A 23,991-nucleotide genomic window follows, 5' to 3' on the forward strand; every position below is an offset into this window, starting at 1 on the left:
GCCAGCAGGGGAGGACAGTTAGGGGTGATCAGGCAGGCAGGTAGAGGCAGTCAGGGGCAATTAGGCAGGCAGGTATAGGAGTTAGGGGCAATCAGGCAGGCAGGCAGGTAAGTGGTTAGGAGCCAGTGGTCCCAGATTGTGAGAGAGGTGTCCAACTGCCACCGGTCAGACATCCCCCACGGGGTCCCTAATTGCTGAGGGACCAACCCTCTGTGCACAAATTTCATGCACCGGGCCTCTAGTTAATAAATAATACAAGAATAAACTGTGTTTTGCATACTCAGTACTGTAAACCTCATTTTGCCCCACTCTGTCTATTCACCTATTTAATTCTTACAATAATCCTGTGAAATGGGAGCTATTAGCTTCATTTTATAGGGGAAATAATGCTCATTGTGGATGAATAAATGTCTCTAGTATAAACAACTAATAAATGGCAAAACTGAGAACATTTGAAGTTGATTATTTTTATATCAACACACCAAGCCTCTCTCATGTTGCTAAGGAACCATTATAAACTTCTTATTTGCCCTCATAAATTGTTGAACAGTGCTGAGATGCTAGAAACAGGCTAGAAAAATGGCAGCCATTACTCACAGTGCATACTTTACCACCTTCTACTAGATAATCCCCTGTATCTATCTATCTATCTATTTATCAATCCATCTATTTTTCTATTTATCCATCTATTCATATATCCACCTATCCATCAATTCATCTATTCATTTGTCCATATATCATTCATTCAACTAATCATCTATCTATCTATCTATCTATCTATCTGAATTAAATATGACCGTACAAGAAAACAAGAGGAAGTCAATGACCTGAAAAGTAGTGGAGAGGAAGGATGATGTAGAGAAAAACGTTTACTAAAACAGAACAGTAAAAGAAGACAGCCCAATAGAATATTAGTTGCAGAAGACAAAGTAATAAATCAATGGAAACAAATAACTCCAGAAAGTCCAGAATGTGAGAGCAAATATCTTAACCACCCCAAGAAAACTAGGAGAAACCTAAATCTCTAAAGTGATGCTTTTGGAAGCAAAAATCCTTGATAATGCATTTAACAACATGCCACAGCAAAACAACAAAAATAGAAAGAAGCTAACAGGTTAACAGAAAACGTTTCCAAATTCTCAGTAATAGCTCTTTGATTCTCATGGGAGTGAACTGGGGAGAGTGGGAGTCTATATGTGCAAAACAGAGCATTAAGGTGCTGTATGAAAATAAATGGTCTTAGAACCCCGCTCTTCTTCACCCTTCAGGCTCACAGCCTTTGTACTGCAGACCTTTGCCCAGGCTAAAAGCTACATCTTCGTTGATGAAGCACATATTACCCAAGCCCTGGTCTGGCTCTCCCAGAGACAGAAGGAGAATGGCTGTTTCATAAATTCTGGGTCACTGTTCAACAATGCCATTAAGGTGAAGTACTGTGAGTACTTATGCTGAATCTCATGATACATCAATATTAACATTGTTCCAAGCATGATAGGAGAAAGAAAGCACAGGAAAATTGCAAAGATGAAGTCCTAGGTAATATGAGAGGGCATCAAGGAAGGCGTTATAAACCTGAAAATTATAAAGAAAAAGGAAATGGCACTTTGCAGGAGGGTGTTACTTTGCTTGATAGAGAAGTTACTGAAGACAATTTGCATTAAAGACCAGAAAATATACTAAAATTTAGAAGTACAATTAATCAAAATTCTCTCTCTCTCTCTCTCTCTCTCTCTCTCTCTCTCTCTCTCTCTCTCTCTCTCTCTCTCTCATTTACAGGGAGGAGTAGAAGACGAAGTGACCCTCTCTGTCTACATCACTATTGCTATTCTGGAGAGTGGTCTTCCAGTCACTGTAAGACTCACCTCGGTCCCACTTCCTACTATGCAAACTACAGTCCTGATCTCTGGAACACCACTGTACTAAAAGCCAAGTCCAGCTCTCATTTTGCTCAGTGATGAGGCATTTCTCAGCTAGATGAGCTCTTTGGTCAATTCCATTAAAGGGAATTTATACTTGCCCAATAATGCCCTTGGACTATGTACCAAAACTAATCCTAAAAACACATGTTCTCTGGCTTTATTTTTTGAGACCTAAATATAAAGTTAAGAAATTTAAAATGTTTCTCAGCTTAAATATAGTGGATATTGGCTGTCTACTTGGCTGGCTGAAAACCATGAATGACATCTGTCAAGCAATATCCAACTCAGAACTTGTTCTATCCTCTACTTACCCTAGTTTGACACCAGCACCTCTTTGTCTTCCCAGAACTCTGTTGTTCAAATGGCCCTACCCTGCCTGGAGTCTGCCTGGAATACAGCAAAGGAGGGGCCCCGTGGAAGCCATAGCTACACCAAGGCATTGTTGGCCTATGCTTTTGCCCTAGCGGGAAACCAAAATAGGAGGGGAGAAATACTGAACTCTCTGGATGAGGAAGCTGTGAAAGAAGGTGAGAGCAAATGGTTTAAAAAAAAAATTCCCCTTCCACTTACACAAATTCTATAAGGAGGAATATATTCCTGCTGAAAGCAGCAAGCTTTGTCTGTAATTCTTTAGCCAAGTTGTGAGGTCAAAACACCTTTTATAAAAATATATTCTCTGGGATTGCATGTGTTATACCATACATAATGTTGCAGGTAAATTATGGAATTTTATCCTTACCTGCTGAAAGAAATATATTAAACAAATATATATTTTTATAGGATAAGTGCCTACATACTTGGATGAAAAATGGTACGACAAAAAGCCATACTAAAGAAAGTGCAATAATAACATTTTCAAAGTGTTTTTATCTCTTTTTGCCAGATTATTACAAAAGTCCTCTGAGCTCAATATGTAGGTTTTATTTTTTTCAATTACAGTTTATATTCAATATTATTTTATATTAGTTTAGGTGTACTGCATAGTAATTAAAGAATCATGTACTTTACAAAGTGGTCCCCTTGATATTTCAAGCATTCATCTGGTACCGTACATAGTTATTACAATATTGACTATATTCCTTATACTGTACTGTACTTCCCCAGGACAATTTTGTGACTAATAATTTGTAGTTCTTAATCCCTTCACTTTTTTCAGCATCTCCCCACCACCCAACTTCCCGCTCATCTGGCAAACATCAGTCAGTTCTCTGTATCTATGAGTCTGTTTCAATTTTGTTTGTTCATTTACTTTGTTCTTTAGATTCCACATATAAGTAAAATCACACAATATTTGTCTTTCTCTGACTATTTCACTTAGCATAATACTGTCTAGGTCCATCCATGCTGCCACAAATGGTAAAATTGCATTCTTTTTGTGGCTGAGTAATATTCCATTATGTACAAATGTATACCACAGCTTTTTTATCCTCTTGTTTATTGATGGGCATTTGGGTTGCTTTCATATCTTGGCTACTGTAAATAACACTGCAATAAACATAGGGGTGCATATATTGTTTTGAATTAGAGTTTTGGGTTTCTTTGGGTACATACTCTCCATACTGTTTTTTAAAGCAGCTGCATCAATCTTCTCTCCCATCAAAAATGCATGCATGTTCGCTTTTCTCCACATCCTTGCCAACATTTCTTTACTGATTTATTGATGACAGCCATTCTAACAGGTATGAGTTGATATCTCATTGTGGTTTTAATTTGCATTTCTCTGATGCTTAGTGATGTTGAGCATCTTTTCATATGTTTATTGGCCATCTGTATGTTCTCTTTGGAGGAGTGTAATAGGTAGGCTTTATATCCAATTCATACTCCAATTCCCAGGAAATATCACAAACAGCAAGAAAACTCTCTCTGTCTCATTTCTCTTTCAACTTTAAAAAATATATATATTTAAGAGATTAGCAAGTGTGCGCTATGCCTCTTCCTTCAACAACATTCTCAGTCTTAGGCCCAGAGGACTAAACTCGAGTTCAGCATGGAAATGACAGAGAGGTCCTTACTTCTTGTCTATATTATTTTCAACTCCATATGATATGAATATATATTCACTTATTATCTTCCAATAGTTATAATTCTATCTTTTTCTCACCCTTAAGACAACACCATCCACTGGGAACGACCTCAAAAAGCGAGGGCACCAGAAGCGTATTTTTACCAACCCCAGGCTCCCTCTGCTGAGGTGGAGATGACGTCCTATGTGCTCCTGGCTTACCTCACTGCCCAGCCTGCCCCAAGCTCAGAGGACCTGACTTCTGCATCACACATTGTGAAGTGGATCATAAAGCAACAGAATTCCCATGGGGGCTTCTCCTCCACCCAGGTTTGTGGTTCCCAGATGGTCTTCTCCTCCAGGTTCACTGGACAGTTGGCCAATTTGAACACAGAACAGTTACAAAGAAAAGAGAAGGTGAATCATTAAATCTTGGAAGAATTATTTAGAGATGTTTTAAAACAGTGGAGAAATAAGGAAAAGGACACAAGTCATTCCCCAAAACAATCTTCACTAAGCCCTGCATTATCCCATCCATTTGGCTACTTAACCATAAGCGCCATTCCTCTCTAAAGCTATATTATATCATTAGCACACATCGGTTGATAGCCACACTTTAGAACAGGGTTTCTGAATAGCAAAACTGTTGACATTTTGTTCCAGTAATTATTATTGTGAGGGGCTGTCCTGGACATTGAAAGATGTTTAACAGCCTCCTGGGCTCTCCTCATTAGGTGCCAGTAGCTTTCTACTCACAGTTAAGACAAGGCAAAATCAACCCGGGTTGAGAATCAGTGTTAATCCTGCAAAAAAATTCTCTAAGATGAACCAGAACGTTGTGTGATTAAAAGGAAAGTGACCACATAGAGCTCATTTTGATCTTCATAGAATGAATGAGAAGTCCTATTTAACCACTCCAAGGAACTCAGACTTTCCACTCCTTTCTAACTTCCCTGAGACCTTTCTTCTTACACCCGCCCCCTTAAAATTGATTTTTTTTTTAATCTAAAGCTCCTACATTATTTTTTTCATACCATATTTTTGGAAATGTTCTATGGAGTGCAAAAATGATTGTGTTAACCATCCAGATATTCTGGATTTCCCCTCTTACACGTTTTTCAGTATTTTGGATGTACATAATGAAACTTTTGTTTTTTAGGGATATCTATAATAATAAAAGCATAATATACTAATTAGACCAGATGTCCCTCCAGATGTCCTTCCATCCAGACAAAGATGCAGAGAGTGGGGGCCGAGGCAGAGGCGGCAGAGGTGGCAGAGGCCTCCGGCCACAGCTGTGGCAGCGGGCGGGGGGCCAGGGCCAAGGCCCTTGCAAGAATTTCGTGCATTGATCCTCTAGTTATATATATAAAACTATATATATAACTCCTGGGCACAGACAATCGGATAGTGAAGGCCTGGGGCAGGGGGCAGGGGGCAGGGGGCGGGTGCAAGCTAGAAGGGGTCAATGGGGGGAAAAGGGGACATATGTAATACTTTCAACAATAAAGATTAAAAAATAAAAATAAAATTCAATAAGGCAGTGACTTGTAGGGGGAGACTATATAAAGGGGAAAAGGAACTTAGGAAAGTGCAACTTGTCTTATACCACACTTGTTATTCTCAGCAAATTTCTGTCATTCTTCTATCTAAATTACTGTCTAGTAAATGATAGTCACTTTTTTGTCTTAACTTTTTAATTTTAAACCTATTCTTTGAAAGATATAAAAAAGAGAAGTATTGATGAGAAAGAGCAAGGCACAACTTCTGGGCATAGAAATAGTCCTTTAGGACAATACCAACACAAATGAAATTATATTGTGAATCTAATTTGCATTAATAGTCTTTTATTTCATTTGGAGGAGCTATAGTATGACTTTGATTGTGCTTTAAAGGCAGAAAAAGCAATTAGCAGGTGTATACTTTAGGGGAGAAAAACCATCACTCCCTTGCGGTAGCTAACACAGACTTTTGAGGAAAATCCCCGCCATCAAAAACTTACTCTTTGGGTGTGGTTTCTCCCCTCATCTCTTCCAGGACACAGTGATAGCTCTCCATGCCCTGTCTAAATATGGAGCAGCCACTTTCACCAGGACTCAGAAAACTGCACAAGTGACCATTCGTGATTCACAAACCTTTTCCACAAAATTCCAAGTAGATAGCAACAACCTCCTGTTACTGCAGCAGGTCTCATTGCCAGAGCTGCCTGGGGAATACACCATAACAGTGACTGGGCAAAGATGCGTGTATCTCCAGGTGAGACTCTAGAATTATATTGGGAAAAGTCAACTTGAAACTCTCCTACTGAAAAGGAAGCTCTGCTCTTTGCTTCCTGGACAAGGAAAGGGCAAATCTGGAGAAGTTAAATGATGAAAAAGTGAGGCTTCCCAGGAAAAGAAAAACTGACGGTGTCCTTGGTGTTCCACAGACATCCATGAAATATAATATCCTTCCAGAAAAGGAGGATTCCCCATTTGCTTTGGAGGTACAAACTCTGCCCCAAACTTGTGATGGACCCAAAGCCCATACCAGCTTCCAGATCTCAGTGGATGTCAGGTAAGACCTTCTGACTGAGTCATCTAATCCTGAGTCTAAAAGCTACTTGGAACCATCAATAATCAATATATTTGGAAGCTATGCTAGTAGATAAATGAAATTTAAAATTAATATATATACTAATGAAGTTAATCTTCTATCATTATGAAATTATCTTTTCTCTAGTAAATGTTTTGTCTTAAAGTTTTAATAATGCTTTAAAAGCATTTGAAAGCAAAGTCAAATTGTAAATATATTTAATAAAAATGTGAATTTTTTAGTGTTCTAATCAATTCCTAGTTATCTTTTACACTCATTTTTATTTAACTCATTGCAAAAAAATATTTTTTTCAAATATATTTACTTTAAGTTGAAGTAAATCATTCTTACCTCTTCGGAATAATTATATTCTATCTTATTTTTTCTAATAAAATGAATAAGTAATAAATGCTAATATTAAATACAAATGGATAGGGCTTTGATATTGGTATGGTCTCATTTAAAGATACATACCACCCTTTTGTATGGAATCTATAAAATATAGAGGTTGCCTTATCATAAGCCATCAAAAACTTTGCAGGAGTCCTAAGAAAACATAGCACAAATTATATTGCTTTGTATCTAATACTAATAACATTAATATTATAAAACAATTGATATTTCAGACAACCAACCCAATTATTAAACATAAATTTAATCTAAGTATAAAGCATTGGAATCTATCTGTCCTTACATTTTGTAGCCACTCTTTGGAGACATGCTACATTTTAAGTTATCTAAAAATATAAAAGTAAGATATACTAAATAACAAATGAGTAGTATAGGTAGAATGTCCAAAACCTGGAGATGTGTTAAAAAAAAAAAAAGCAGATTACCAAGCTCCATTCCCAAAGATTCTGTTTTGATAGTATGGGACTAAGCCTTGAACATCTAGTAAGCTGTAAATCTGATGTATATACATAGTTCTAAACATTGATATCGTTCATGTCCAGGAAACACAGATTTCTGTAGGTCATAATCTTAGGGGAAACTTCATAAAGATGGACAGGTTTCTGGTGGGTCTTGAAGGAAGAAATCTCGCTTTCTTTCACATAATAAATTCTAACTCCTGTTTTCTTTGACACTACAGTTACAGAGGGAGCCGCCCTGTCTCCAATATGGTGATTGTTGATGTGAAAATGGTATCTGGTTTTATTCCCTTGAAACCAACAGTAAAAATGGTAGGTGTATTTTAAGCCTAGTAGATCCCATACAAAAGGGTGGTATATATCTTTAAATGAGACCATACCAATATCAAAGCCCTATCCTTATCATCCTGCCTCAAAAACTGTTTTGCCCCGAACCCATGAAATTAAATTCAGTAACTATTTATTTGGCTCTAAACTAAGAGACCTGTGTGATACCAGAGGACTACAAGGGGTGATCTTATCCTTAGGCCACTCATGGTCCAGTTAGGAACTGAAAGTACATGGGCATGAAACAATAAAATGACAAGCAAGAAAAACAGACTATGCCTAACTACCAAATTGACTAATATGCACAGACAAAATTCGGCAATGATAAAACTAATGTGAGCTTGAATCGGCAAAAATGCCAGAGTCTAATATGTTACTTGAATATTGAAAGATAATGAAAATCCTGACCTGGAAATAGCTGGCTTCCTTCTCTAGACAGAAATTCAAGTGATTTTTTTCAGTCAAGACATGACAATGTTGAAGCCTGTTTGCAAATGTGATTCCTTCCCCTCACCCAGCTTTTGTATAGCTAATGCACCTTGACTATTTAATCATGAAGATGAGTCATAGGCCTTCCAGCCTTCACATTATTTAAAGAATTAAACATTTGTCCCTTTCTACAATCTTCTCTAGGTCTCAGTGTTCTCATATCTATTGTCTAACTTTTTGAGTTCTCTAATTTTCTTCAGCTTGAAAAATCTAGCCACGTGAGCAGGACAGAAGTGAACAATAACCATGTCATCATTTATGTGGAACAGGTGAGAGCTCTGGCATTTGAGCTGAGACTATATACATCGGTTGACTTTCTAAGTGGGTCTCGTCAATAGAAGATAAGTAATATGAGAAAAGCAATAATTAGTAGCACCCTTCCAGAAAGTTAAGAATAACTTTCTAAAAAGAATAAAAGGAAAATTTCCTTTTAAATCCATAGAACGTCTGCTCTCTTTTTAATTATGTTACAATTGGAATATGAGTATTTCTATGATTTCCAATAGAAAAAATCAACAGAATAAATGTTTATCATGCATGTTATTTTAAAGACCTACCAAAAAGAATAAATATACCGCTGTGGTTGATTAATAATAGTGTTAATATTCTAATAAATATATCACTATATATAATAAAATGTAGATCTCATGAGTATCTTCAAAGTCAACTGCAAAACAAAGGGAATGTTTTATCTAACCACACAAAAAATAGTTTTGTATTATAATTACAGGTGGTACAAGTCTCTGCATCTTAAAACACATTCACAGACTCAGTTAATTTCTTGCAGAGGACTACAAGAGCATATGGGTTGTCTCTATTGTTTAGGAGAATATCTGGGGGATTTTGTTCATTGTAAAGAGTTCCCAAAGTTGCCTTCTAAACCCATCTTGACATCCACAAATGTTTGCTTACCTAAAAGACCCAGGTGAAGAAGAGTCAGAGAACAATAAAGAATATGTTTTACTCAACAAAGAGAGAAGAGGATTTCTAACCTCTTTATTACTCCCACTTTTCTTTTTAGGTGACAGCTCAGACACTAAGCTTTTCTTTCACGGTTCTGCAAGACATCCCAGTAAGAGACCTAAAGCCAGCGATTGTTAAAGTCTATGATTACTATGAGACACGTAAGTGAAAGAAAACTGAGACAATTAAATAGACTCAACCTAAAACCAAGAAATAGATTACAATTGATCCTGGTTTTAGACCATTCAATCAATATTATATCTATTTGTTCCTTTCCTCCTAGCTATATACTGTAGAAACCACCTACAAACAAATTTATCAATTAATATTTCTTGAGTCAGAAACTTAAGAATTTACAAAGAAAGATAATATTTGGTGACTTCTCTTAAATAGTTTAGGGACATAAAGAACATAGTACACATGGAAAGATAATGTAACCAGAAAAGACAGTTAATGATAAATGAGTGTTACCGAGCTAAGGGATAAGAAATTGGAGAAGTGAAAACAGCACAGATGGCTAGTACTTAAGATGGACAAACAGGAAAAAAAGACAAACAGAGGAAGAAAGATGTGAGGTGGATCCTAATATATGAGTACATCTTCTAAAGTAAATAGAAGTATAGCCCTAGCGGGTTTTGCTCAGTGGGTAGAGCATTGGCCTGTGGACTGAAGGGTCCTGGGTTCGGTTCCCACCAAGGGCACACACGTACCTTGGTTGCCAGCTCTTCCCCTTCAGGGCGCATTCAGGAGGCAACCAATTGTTGATGTGTTTCTCTCACATCTATATTTCTCTCTGTCTTTCCCTCTCTCTTCCACTTTCTCTAAAAAATAATAATAATAAAGTAAATAGAAGTAGGAAGCATTTTAGGCTAGAGCAATAATCTTAGAAAAGGGGTTCAGGAAGCAAGCTGGACAAAGTGAGTAGAAGCAGAGAGTTCATGGAAGAAAGAGCTACAAGAAAAAGAGAGAGCAACAATGGTCATCTTCCTAAGAATTTAAAATTTGAATAGCTACTATCTAAACAGGCTTCAATCCCCCTCCTCCACTCCAGAGCGGGGGCGGGGAGGGGGAGAGTATAAATATGTTAGCTATCCTGCTCAACTCTGGTCTATTTGAATGGAGCTTTAACAATCATGATATGATATACTTTTCACCAAAAGTAAAGTAAATAGACTCAATATGGCTTCTTGTTCATAGTTGTTTTTTGTTTCTCCTTTCATCTAATATTTTTTAGATGAGTTCGCTATTGCTGAGTACACTGCCCCCTGCAGCATAGGTAAGAAATCATATGCCATGATCAACATCATACTCCATTAACTTTGCTCCCTAAATGTTCTAAATTTAAAATTCTTTACAAGTCTGTTCCTAGATCTGAGACAATATATGTGGCACATTCTCACACAAAGAGAATACTGGAGAATAGTACTTACCCTGTAGGTGGGCTCCCCGATTTAAGATATTCATTCCAATATTAGAAAAGTCAATAAGTTTTATTTATGCTTGTTTGTAGGATAGCCAGGAATAATAGACAACATTTCACATCACAGCTAATTGGTTTCCTTCATTTCAAGGGCCAACTATTATGATTCTCCTGCTTAATCTAACCCAACACATTTTTATAAATGAAGTTTTATTGGAACTGATCCACACTCATATCTATTTTCTATGGCTGCTATTATGAGTTAAGTAGTTATGACGTAAACCATTTGGCCTGCAAAGCCCAAAATATTTAGCATCTAGCATTTCACAGAGAAAGTTTGCTGGCCCCAACTTTAGCTCACACTCACTATTCAGACTCAACTAAGGGAATATTCCTTAATAAACCCTACAACTCTTTTTATGTTTCTTTTCTCACCTAGATGCAGAGCAAGAAAATGTTTGAGGACCATATTTAGACTACATCTTTTGCTGGGTTCCCTATCCTGTACTTGTATTTAGAAGGAATCGGGTTATCTCTGTAAAACAGATGTCAAAAAGGCTTGTTGAATAAATACATATTTCTAATCAAGTTATTTGTTCCATCATTTATTCATCAAACATGTTTACATAATGAGTTATATTGTTTTAAATAATGTGAATAGTACAGATTTGAAATATATCTGCTTATATTGCAACTGTGAATTTCACATATAAAATCAACTAAACAATAACTGAAAATAATTTATGTTCTGAGAAACCTTAGGAAAAAAATCATTCACTGATCTAGAAAGCTGGGGAGAAAAGTATCGATGAGTAACTAGGAAGGGATAAGTATTTCTTGAGAGGAAACAAGAAATATTTGTCTTTGTCACTAAGCTAAGACAACAAAAATGGACTCCACAAGAGACTAAAATAATTAAAGTTAAAGAATGTGTTGGAGATAGGCAGTACTGTGCAGAGGTTGGAGATAGGCAGTACTGTGCAAAGTCTAGACACTGGAGCCAGACTGTCTAGATTCAAATCCTGACTCCATCCTTACCTCACAAGCTGAATGACTAGGGCAGTTACTCAGACTTTCTGCTTCAGCTTTTTCACAAAGAAATGGGGAAAATAACAGACTGTACCTTAAAGTATCATTGATGATAAACTATCCTAATGAAAGGAGAGAAAGAAAATAGCTGAATCAAGCAATGGCTCCTAAACCTTCAGCTCAGATAAGGTGTATATCGTGTCCATTTATAATTCTGTTGGCTAAAGCAAGTCACGGGACCAAACCTGACTTCAATTGTGGAATGGGGGCAGGGTGACTCTTCCCACAAAGAAGCAAACATAGCAATGTAAAGAAACATATAGCTCTCTTACAGGAACGACAGTAAATAATTAAGAAAAAATAATACAAAACCACACAGAGGTGAAATATAGATATAAATCTATCCAGTTGTCCCCGAAGCTTGCATTAAGCAGTTTATCTTTGGCACACTAATTTGAAAGGACACATTTATCACCCACTGCAGCATATACTATATTCACACATGTTTTGGTGGGCATTTCTGTAATTTCTAGTCTGTTTCTTTGGTCTCTCTGTGTATTTATGTGCCAGGACTACACTTTCAATAATCAAGACTTTATGGTGTGTTTTACTATCTTATAGAACTAATTCCCACTTACTGCATATATGTCCTTATTTAATTTTCTACCTGAATCAGCTTCTCTATTTAACACAAAACTTGAATATCTTACTGGAATCTTATCAAATGTGTTCGTTAACATAGGGAGAATTGTCAGCTTTTTAAGGTTGACCTCCCTATCCAAAAACAGGGTGTGTTTTGTGTTTTATTTTTAACTAGCGGCCCAGTGCATGAAATTTGTGCATGGGTGGGGGTTCCCTCAGCCCAGCCAGCACCCTCTCCAATCAGGGACCCCTAGGGGAATGTCTGACCACAATCTGGGACCACTGGCTCCTAACTACTCACCTACCTGCCTTCCTGATCACCCTAACTGCCTCTGCCTGCCTGCCTGATCACCCCTAACTGCCCTCCCCTACCAGCCTGGTTGCCCCCAACTGCCCTCCCCTGCCAGCCTGATCTCACCCCAACTGCCCTCCCCTGCCAACCTGATCGCCCCTAATGGCCTCTGCCTTGGACCCCACCACCATGGCTTTGTCCAGAAGGAACTCAGATGTCCAGAAGATGGCCGGTCAACCTGGTCTAATTAGCGTATTACCCTTTTAGTAGTATAGATAGATTATACAGGATAGGATTGCTTAAATGGGTGAGGGGGGAGCCTTTTTCATCAGGAGGAGATGCTCTTAGCAGACAAAAATACATAATCCCTATATCTGGACTGACAGCCAGCCATATGCACTATACTGCCAAACCAGTTATTAAAAAATTAAACCGCTTTCTTACACCTTACACCAAATAGCTGTTGCCCTTAAAACCTCTCCTCCACTCCTACCTTAGGTTCTGCCTTCATAGTTCACCCAGATTAGGTTCTGATTTGTTGGTTTCTATGCCAGTCAGTGTCAAAATCTCCACCTCCTAGGCAGCCATTGGCTCATCACAGTTCACTCAGATTTGGTTCTGATTGGTTGGTTTCTATGATAGTCAGCATCTGCGAGCCTATCAATGGGCCTGATCAGAGAGGCAGAGCTGATCAGCAGCCCCAGTGGAGGCCTGAGAGAAAGAGAGGTGTGGCTGCTGGCCAAGCCCCAAGAGAAAGAGAGAGGCAAGGGCTGATCAACAGCTGCCATGGAGGCTATGGATCAGACCCTGCTTCTCTCTCCTGAGCCTCTCTTTTGGCCTGATTTGCAGCCCCCTCAGCAGTCAGTGCTGGGTAGAGCCTTCAGTCATTTTGGATGTTATGACCCTGGGTTTTTATATATTAGGATTTTAATTTTTTTCAAGTCTTCTTGTGTGTGCTTCAGTGCTATTTTAAAGTTCTTTTCTCATATAGAATATACACATTTCTTGTACTCCTTTTTAGGCAGTTCATTGTATTCTTGTTGAAAATGTATATGTGGTTTATTATATAAACAGCTAATTATTTATGAAAATACTTATTATGGACTTCGGTTTTATTAAGACATAACTTATATACAATAAAGTGCACAAATATGGAGGGCCCAGCTTGATAAATTTTCATTTATGATTAAACCTTAGAAAACATTTTCAGAATCCCAGAAAGACTCTCACATCTCCACTCTCAGTCAAAACTCATCTCAACATCCAGGGTAATGAATATATTCTGACTTTTATAGCCATAAATTATTTTTTCCCATCTATAAGCTTCATACAAATAGAATCATCCAGAATGTATGATTGCCACAAAAGCATGGATTTGGGCCTGGCTGGTGTGGCTCAGTGGTTGAGGTCACTGATTAGATTCCCAGTCAGGGCACGTGCTTAGGTTGTGAGCTTGATCCCCAGTAGGGGGCATGCAGGAGGCAGCTGATGGATGTTTCTCTCTCATCCATATTTCTATCTCTCTATCCCTCTCCCTTCCTCTGACTCTAAAATCAATAAACATTAAAAAAAAAAAAATGTCCTTGCCATACTAGCAGTAAGCAGATGTGCATCACTGCAGATTGCCCAGGACCAAACCAGAGAGAGTCGGACCTGCATTACCACTATTTGTCCACCATCCAGAACTGAAATATCATTGCTATTATGTACACATAAACAACTGTTGGACATAGAAATCAAGACTCAAAAGAACTGTTGGCCCAGAAAGAAACTCACTATAGACTGATTCATTTGCCTCTCAGCATAACCATTATTGCTTGTCTGATTTTCGGTTCCTATAAGTGTATTCCTAGTATCACATGAGCTCACTCATCTAGGGGGAATAATGAACAACATAGACTGAAGAACAAGAAGAGCATTGGTCAGACTGTCAGACCTCAGAGGGAAGGTAGGGGAGGGTGGGGACAAGGGAGATAGATCAACCAAAGGACTTGTGTGCTTGCATATGAGCCTAACCAGTGATCACGGACAATAGGGGGATGGGAGCATGCATGTGGGGGGGTTTGGGATGGGAATGGGGGGGGAGTTGATGACAAATATGTGATACCTTAATCAATAAAGTAATTTAAAAAAATTAAATTAAATTAAATTTAAAAATGGCATAGATTTGGGCCTAGGCCAAAACCGAACTTTAAAAACTTTAGAAGAGCCAGAAGAAAACATAAGAGATAGCCTATATAATAAAGAGATAATATGCTAATTAGACCAGATGGCGGAACGATCTTCCAAGACGACCTTCTGGAATGACCTTCCAGAACAACCAGTGGGCAGGGAATGGGGCTGCGGGGGCCAAGCCCCTTGCACAAATTTCATGCATCAGGCCTCTAGTATTGTATATAAGCTATTGTTTTTACCCAACGATGAGTCTTTATATTGTGTCAATTGATGAAACAAAACATAGAAGGTAATCTGAAAAAATTTTTAGTAATAAAATTAATTTTATCAAAATAAAGGAGAGGCTGAAACAATACAGGGTATGCTTATTTATATACTTAATGCTGGCGAAATGGCCAGGTTTGATCACAGAAGCTTTGAGGATAGCCATTAATTGAGCTATAAAGCCTATTTGTGAGTTTTGATGGCTTCGAGTAGTGGGACACAGGGACTCTTAAAAAGAGGGGAGAATCCTTTATAAGTAGAGATAAAGCAGTTTCAGTTGTTTTGTAATATCTGAATGAGTACACGACTCATATTATATATCTGAGACATATAACTTTTGTGTTTAATTAATGGAATACAATCTAATCATGACATGAACACAGGCAGGGTGAAAAGGGTGAGCAAGCACAGACAGGGATGACACATCCCCGGTTCCCTGAGGCCGGCAGTGTGAGAAACCTCTCTCCTTCACTTTCTTGTAGACCAGAATCAAATGACACAGTGTTTCACCATAAAAAATAAAAAAAAACTTGGAAAAAAATCATTAAATATGATCCAAAAACAATCTGAATTCGAATGTGAGAAAGAATTTGGTAAGAAACAAGAGGTTGCTCAATCATAGGCATTAAATGGAAAAACAAGAGGAGAGACAGGAGGCTAGGTCAGCCAGAAGTCTAAGAAATGCTCTCCCTCTCCAAGCCACTTTTTAATTTCACCTTCATGTTTTCCAAAGAGAAAAGAATAAACTGTGTACTAGCTTCTTCCCTCAAATAATGCATACTTCTCACTATACATTTTGATCCCTATCTCGTGAGATTAAGTGTTGCTGGCCCATTTTTCACATAAGAAATTGGAACAACAGGAAACAGAGATTAACATTTTATCAGTATCTCACTGCTTCCAGAAAAACAGTTCTCTCTTAATGCTAGTGCTTTTTAGAGAATCCTGGGATTAAAATTCCAGATTTCTAGGACCATCATTTTACTTGCACAAGCAGAAAGAATACACGCAGGGTGTGGTAATGACTATCAAAGAAGAAATTAGGGAAGGGGATGATTGTATCCACCTTGCATCAGAAAATTATGACCTGGGAGCCTTTAGTACCAGAAGTTTCTGCCTGTTTTTAATCAACAATGTGAGGTTATGGAGATATGTATGTGAGAATGGGAATTCCCAAAACGATAACAAGCTTCCACCTCCGTTTATCTTTTTCTTTCTCTTTCTTTCAAAACAGAAAAAGAAAAGTTGCTTCACTATACTTTAACTAAACCTAAACATACTCCCTTTTCTTTTCCCCAAATAAGTGACAGATTTGTTTTCCAAGCTTTCTTCCTTGACTAACGTGGAAGGATAATGGACTGAAACATTAACTGGTGTTTTGTTTTTACTGATGAAAAGGATTTGGAAAGAATGCGATCCATGCTGATTCTGATCCTCTGGTATTTTTCCTTTCCTCTTTCAAAAGCGTAGCCAGGCCCTTGTGTTATTTTGCCTTAAGAATGTTCAAGGTTAGCAGCAGAAGTTGCTTAAAAATAACTTTGTGAGAGCCTGGCTCCTTGAGCAAATTACTCTAGGTTCTCCTAAAGAAGAATGAAAAGAAATCCTTTGCAGGAAAGTGAGCATAGAAGCCTAGTTGGCAGGGGGAATCCCAAACCAGGAGGTGTGCGGAGGTTTGTGGGGCCCAGGATAGTGGCACCTGGGGTCCCCTCCATCCTTGCACCCAGGGGAAAAGACAGGACCTCTGAGTTAAGTAGTTGGGTAAGCCAGACTCTGGGTCACAGAGCTCGCAGTGAAGGCAAATATTCCTGTGTCCAAATACTGGTACAGCATAGAAGCAGCCAGGCAAACCAGACGTCACGAGTTGGAGAGTGGCATGGTCGTATCAGGAGTAATCCGTTTTACCAACCCCAGTGTGAGGAAAGCTCTAATAAAAACTAGGATTCATTCTCATCAGGGCATTTGGAAAGATGGATGCAATATCACTTCCTTTTCTGGATACCTGCTTACTCTGTCTTCCACATTGTCACCAAGATGAAGCACAAAATTGGCCATGTCACTTCTCTACTTTAGAATCTTTAAGTAAAGGCTTTTTGCTTAGCCCCCAGATCCTTACATTCTGGCCCTTGCCTCCCTGTCTGTTCCCACCTTCTCCTTTTCTGCTCTTCACATCTGTTTTTGACTATGTACAGTGCATCAATGAGACCATGCCTTTTCACATATCTATGTACAGTGCATCAATGAGACCATGCCTTTTCACATATATATCCCTTCTTCCAACTCTATCATCTGAATAACTTCTCTTCCTTCTACTGGTAAATTCAAAGCCATGGGTATCATCCGCAGGAACTTCCTCCCCTGTCAGATGCAGGTGTCCCTTAACCCCTTCTCAACACTACATTTGAGTCTTTCAAGGCACTTGAATCACAGTGATGTCATTAGTTACTCATCTGTCGATCACTAGATTAAGTTTTCTCAGGGCTTTTTATCTTCATGAATGACAGAGCACCTCATACAAAGTAATTGTGTGAGTGATTGTGAAATGAGTTTATTGTTTACACAAAGTAGTAAACAGATCTGCACAATTTTGTGTTTTGGTTGTGAATTTATTGATGTTTTTGTGCAGTTAACGATGTTTTCCAGATAGTTTGAATAAAAATTTTCAGGACTCACCCAACTTTACAAGTCAGTTGGTTTTTACCCAACTTTACACGTCAGTTTGTTTTCCTTGAAATTTTTAATTTGTTTTTTATGGGTAGCAGTCACACGGCTCAAATACTAGAACATTGAAAAATAGACAATGAGCCCTGGATGGTTTGGCTCAGTGGATAGAGCTGTTGGCCCACAGACTGAAGAGTCCCAGGTTTGATTCCAGTCAAGGACACATGCCTGGCTTGTGGGGGCTCATCTCCGGTGGGGGGCGTGAAGGAGGCAGCTGATCAATGATTGTCTCTCATCATTGATGTTTCTATCTCTCTCTTCCTTCCTCTCTGAAATCAATAAAAATATATTTTAAAAAATAAAAAAGAAATTTAAAAAAAGAAAGATACACAATGAAAGTCATCTTCACACCTTTGTTCTTAATTTGCCCACTTTTTGCTGAGCACCCCCCAAATAGTGTTTTATGTAATTTTCCAAACTTTCCTTGTTGATTCCACAACAAATATTATTACTAATTCTTATTTTCACCTTAACATAAAGGTAACATAAACATACTTTTTATTTTCACATAGGATACCTTAGACATGCTTCCACATCAGTGCATATATATTCTTTTTTTTTTTTCACAGCTTCATAGCATTACATTGTGTGGATGCCCCATAATTTATTAACCCAGTTCCCTGTTTTTGTAAATTTGAGTGTTTCCAGGCTATCCTACTACAAACAACTAAAATGAATGACCTGGAACATAATGTTTTCACAAGAGTGTTAATATGGCCATAGACTGAATTCCTAACTATGTAATTGCTGTGTCAAATGGTTTGTGTAATTGTGTGTGGGTAATTAGGGTTTTGATAGGTAGATTTTGTTTATATTGGCAAATATTAAGTGAGCTGTCTTACTGAATTCTCCTATTTTACAAAGTGATTTCTTGGTTGATTCTCTTATATTTTCAAGGTATAAAATTATCTCATTTTCAAATAATGATCATTTTACCTTTTCCTTTTATACTGACTATCTCTATTTTATTTTATTTGTATTGGCTAAAGCCTGTAGAATAAACTTGAAGAGTAGTGAAGATAAACTTCTTATCCTATTTCTGATTTACTGTAAATAATGTTTTCTTAGTAAGCATGGCACTAGCTTATAGGGTAAGAATATGTACATGTAAAACACATAGTTATGAAACTATTGCTTACTCTTTGTTACTCTTTTACTGGGTATTTTTATGAATAATAGATGTTTAATTTTGTCAAGTACCTTCCTACATCTATGAAAATGAAATTAATTCAGTCATGGTGTAAAATCGGTAATTTTTAATTTTCTTTATTTTTTTATTATTATTTCATCTTCAACTGAGGATATTTTTCCATTGATTTTTAGAGAGAGTGGGAGAGAGAAAGACAGAGAGAAATATTGATGTGAGAGAAACACATCGATTGGTTGCCCCTTACACACGCAACAACCACGGCCTGACTGGGGAGGAGCCTGCAACCTAGGTACGTGCCCTTGATGGGAATAGAACCCGGGACCCTTCGGTCCACAGGCTGACACTCTATCCCCTGAGCCAAACTGGCTAGGGCTAAAATTAGTAATTCTTTAATGTGCTGCTGGATTATGTTTACTAACTTTTCATTTAAGATTTTTTCAGTATTTACAAGTGAAATTAGTTGCTTTGTGTTACCTTTGCCAGGTCTGAATGTCGATGCTATATTCAGTTTGTAAAAAGAATTTTGAGTTCCTTGTTTCTCTGCACTCAAAAACACTATTGATATTATTGTAATTGGCATTGCGCTTTGCTGTGAGAAATTGCTCCACCAGGGCCATCCTGACTGCAGTGTTTATTCAAGTCATGTCCAGGCCCCAAATGTCAATGTTCTGTGTATATCAAGATTTTACATCTTCATGAGTTTACAAAGAAAGAACCTCATGTATTTGGGGGAAGAGTTATTCATCTTGAACTCAGTGCAGGCTCAATAAATGTTGTAAATGGGTAAGTGGAAGGAAAGAAAAAGAATCAATTAAATGAATTACTGGTAGTATAGACGAAGAGGTAGCCATTTTATAACATGATATTGGCAAGAAATCATGATATCTTTATGAAAAATAATTAGAGAAATGTGAGCCACATATTTGTTAGTGAGTTCATTGCTTAATTTACAATCAAATTACTATACCTAGAAGTTTAATAAATATGTTTAACTTGGAAAATGTTCTCTAATAGAACAGAACACGTCAAGTCCTTAATATTTAGTCTTTTTCAGTTCTACATGTTCTGTCAAGTGACTAAACACACAAAAGGAATGCTTATCAGTTTTGCAAATAGCACAGTGCTGGGAACGACAACTCTGTGGACATTGGAATCATTTTGAAAAACTAAAGGTAGAAATCAGCACTTATTTGTCAACACACAGTATTCTTTTATACATTGATTTTAATCATTTTTTCTTTCAACATTTATTGAGCACCTACTATGAACAACTGGGTTCTATTCTAGGCATTAATATGTATATATATACTGTATGTATTGCAAATATACATAATATGTGATTACATGCTATATTCTGTCATATAATTGTGCAGACTTATTTATAATGTTATATAGTCATGTACACAATGAAATGTGCTATTAAAAATAAAAAGCAGGGTAAGGAGAGAGTATGACTTGAGAAGAGATGAAGTCAGAGGACTGAACTTTGAGACACAGCAATGTTTAAGTGTCAGGAAGATAGTCAGCAAAAGATTCTGAAAATAATTGACAGAAAATCAAAGAAGTGTGGTGTATTGAAACCAAAGTGAAGAAATTCCTTCAAGAAGGATTTCAAGAATAGAGTGAGCAAATATGTCAGTTAATTCTGAAAGACAGAATAAAAAGAGAGTCCTAGTTGGTTTGGCTCAGTGAATAGAGAGTCAGCCTTCTGATTGAAGGGTCCCCGGTTTGATTCTGGTCAAGGGCACATGCCCTGTTGTGGGCTCAATCCCCAGTGGGGGGCATGCAGGAGGAAGCAGATCAATGATTCTCATCATTGATGTTTCTATCTCTTTCTACTCTCCCTTCCTCTCTGAAATAAATAAAAATATTTTTTAAAGAGAACTGTTTATGTCCAATGGTGGCATAAACAGGTAACTCTTCCCCCAAATATATGAGGTTCTTTCTTTGTAAACTCATGAAGATTTAAAATCTTGATATACACAGAACATTGACATTTGGGGCCTGGACATGACTTGAATAAACACTGCAGTCAGGATGGCCCTGGTGGAGCAATTTCTCACAGCAAAGCACAATGCCAATTACAATAATATCAATAGTGTTTTTGAGTGCAGAGAAACAAGGAACTCAAAATTCTTGTGGGAGTAGGTTTATAAAGGAATAAAAAAAAAAGTGATAGCAGTAAGTTTGGACAAATATTGTGACAAAGGGAGCAAAAATATTAGGTGGTAGGTTGAGGAAAATGTATAGATAAGGATTTTGCTTTTTTCACAGATGGAATATATATTTATATGAGAATAATGATATTAACAGGAAAAATTTCATGGTGCAATAGAATGAAGTAAGTAATTTTAGTAATGAAGTTTTGAGTGTGCAAAAAATGAATAAGGTCCAGTACAAAACTGAAATCATGGTTTGGATTTAGATGCACAGACAGCCCATCCAGAATAACTCAAGAGAAGACAGAGTACTCAGGTACTGATGCAAAGGAGCTGGTAGTTTTTGTATTGGGGGAAGATGATCAGAACTTTGACTTCCGATTTCTTCAATTCTCACAGTGAAATAAGCAATGTCATTGACTGAGAGAATACATGAAGGAAGTCATTTGGAATATTGAAAAGATAATAAAAGGTGGGCGAGCAGGAGAATGACGTTACTTGAGCAAAACAGTAGTACTGCAAGGAGGCACTGTGTTTGTACCAAAGTTCACAGTCATGAACTTAAATCTGTCAGCATGCTCACATGTTTTTCACCAGCCATATTCTTTAGTTTTGATGCAAGTGAATATGAGCTCCCCGATGGCAGAGATACATGTTTTTTGTTAACCACAAAATACTGCCCAGTGCAAAGTATTCATTAAAATAGATGTGGACTGACTAAATAATACCCATCTTCTCCACTTGACTGCTTGCTTGTCACAATATCTCTAGCACCCAATGCAGAGCCTGGTTCATAGCAGGCCATTAAATATGGACTAAATAAATGAATGACTCAGTTAATCAATCTCTTTTTCCCCTTAACTTCTGAACTTTATATCCAACTCCCTACAGAAGAGCTTCACTGGTTACCTCCAGAGGGCTCAAATTCAACATATCTAATACTACCTCCTACCTTTTCTACATAGCAAGGTCATACATGCATTTGCCCTAATGAGGGACCTAGAGTTATCCTCTATGTATCATCTCTAAAATGGAAAAGTACATAACTATTTCATAAATTTTTTAAAACATTAAGTAAAATAATCAAAACATACAGTACCTAGAAAGATTAGCTATTACCAGCTTTCAGTGTTCCTAAGATACACCTCTTTTCACATCTTTTTAATCAGGATGTGTTTGACCAGCAGTGATGTATCATAATTTAATTAGATGAGGGTTTTCTTTTAAATAGCATATTAGATAATGGTGTCCTTTATACCAATGGTGTCTTAGATGTGATAAAATGCAGTAATATAACTTCTCTCTCTTTTATGCCCACTGATATTAAAGTAATTAAGTCCTGCCCATTATACTGCAAATCCACATTTTTCTCCCTCTCCCCACTGTTGCAGCCTTTCTTTAGGCCTTCATTTCTCTCACCTGATCATTGAAATTGGTTCCTGAATGGTCTCCTTGCCTCCTCCACTGCCTTTTTCCAATATTGTGCCATATTCCTACCAGAGTGATCATGTTTCTCCCACGCCTAACTTACCTCATTGTCTCTATAACTGACTAAAGAATAAAATCCAAATTCTTCCTTGTAGCACACCAGGTTCTAAATCTCTCTCTTCTAGTCTTATCCCTAAGCCCCAGCCAAGCCGAACTCCTTCTGCACTTGCAGATCACGCAACACCCCAGGTTGTTTCACAACCCCATATCTTTGGTCACTCCCAGCTATCTCTTTAGAATATATTTTGCAGATGTCTGTGTATCAGCTAAGAATCCTTCTGGCAATAAATAACAGAAAAGCAGCTAACATTTACTTAAACAAATAAGGAAGGCATGCTTACGTTGACATTCCAAGGTTGATGCTATTGCCCAATAATGCTGGCAGACTAAGGCCCTTTCTATCTTTTGGACTTGCTTAGCATGCAGATGTTTCCTCCCGCTTGTTATTTCGTCATCTCTAGTTGACCATTAAAACTTCAAGCATTACATCCATTTCCCGTGCAGGAACAATGAAGAAGGACATTCAGTGGTGTGTCCACTCAAACTTCCTCTTTTTATTAAGAAAGCAAAAGTTTTCCATAAGCTCATCCAGAAGTTTTCAATTTATATGTTACTGGCCAGACTAGGTCAAATAGCCAGCCATGATGAATAGGGAGAGTAATGCTGTGTAGATAGTTAAGCCAGGATCAGCATCTGCCATAGTCTACTCAGCTAATATCTCCTTAATTATAATTTGGAAATTTAGAAAATTTGTACATATTTTTCTTTCAAAATTAAATAAGTATTTATTAAGCACCTAATACACATCAGGTACTATTCTAGGCACTGGGAATATAGCAGTGAACAAAATATTTTCCCTTGTGAAACTTTCATCTTAATAGTAACCTTTTGATGCAGTAATTCTGCTTCTAATAATTTACAGTACAAAATACTCATCAAAGATAAGGATGTGCATTGATGCAATAACTAGAATAACAAAAATATTATTTGAATATTGAAATGGCATTGATTAATTATAATACATATATAAGATAATTATTCAAAAAATACATCTCTCTTAATATAGATACTTATGCTGATGTGAAAATGTATCTCTAAAATAGTATATATATATATGTATATATATATTCATAAGTAAGGATCATATGGTAGTTTTAGTTTTACTTTTTTGAGGAATAACCATATTGCTTTTCATAGTGTTTGCTTTTTTTTTTAATATATATATTTTATTGATTTTTTACAGAGAGGAAGAGAGAGGGATAGAGAGCTAGAAACATCGATGAGAGAGAAACATCGACCAGCTGCCTCCTGCACACCCCATACTAGGGATGTGCCCGCAACCAAGGTACATGCCCCTGACCAGAATCGAACCTGGGACCCTTGAGTCCGCAAGCCAACGCTCTATCCACTGAACCAAACCGGTCTCGGCTAGTGTTTGCTTTTTTAACAATCCCACCAATAGTGTACAGGGTTCCAGTTTTTCCAGTTTTTTTATAGTAGCCATCCTAATG

The 23,991-nt window shown here is 37.4% G+C and overlaps 1 protein-coding gene across 1 annotated transcript in view; it reads left to right on the top strand.

Moving 5' to 3' along the window:
- LOC103285403 (PZP alpha-2-macroglobulin like) overlaps nt 1-11,119 on the top strand; it is a 49,094-nt gene extending 37,975 nt beyond the window's left edge. Inside the window, exons 26-36 of the mRNA XM_008140825.3 lie at nt 1,269-1,425; nt 1,777-1,851; nt 2,266-2,446; nt 4,028-4,251; nt 5,959-6,177; nt 6,350-6,477; nt 7,586-7,676; nt 8,381-8,449; nt 9,202-9,304; nt 10,378-10,419; nt 11,003-11,119. Coding sequence (XP_008139047.2) covers nt 1,269-1,425; nt 1,777-1,851; nt 2,266-2,446; nt 4,028-4,251; nt 5,959-6,177; nt 6,350-6,477; nt 7,586-7,676; nt 8,381-8,449; nt 9,202-9,304; nt 10,378-10,419; nt 11,003-11,025 — 1,312 coding nt within the window. The 3' untranslated portion in view covers nt 11,026-11,119. The remainder of the gene's footprint in view (nt 1-1,268; nt 1,426-1,776; nt 1,852-2,265; nt 2,447-4,027; nt 4,252-5,958; nt 6,178-6,349; nt 6,478-7,585; nt 7,677-8,380; nt 8,450-9,201; nt 9,305-10,377; nt 10,420-11,002) is intronic.
- The last annotated feature ends 12,872 nt before the right edge of the window (nt 11,120-23,991 follow it).

The sequence above is a fragment of the Eptesicus fuscus genome, chromosome 7, assembly GCF_027574615.1.
Source record: "Eptesicus fuscus isolate TK198812 chromosome 7, DD_ASM_mEF_20220401, whole genome shotgun sequence".
NCBI lineage: Eukaryota > Metazoa > Chordata > Mammalia > Chiroptera > Vespertilionidae > Eptesicus > Eptesicus fuscus.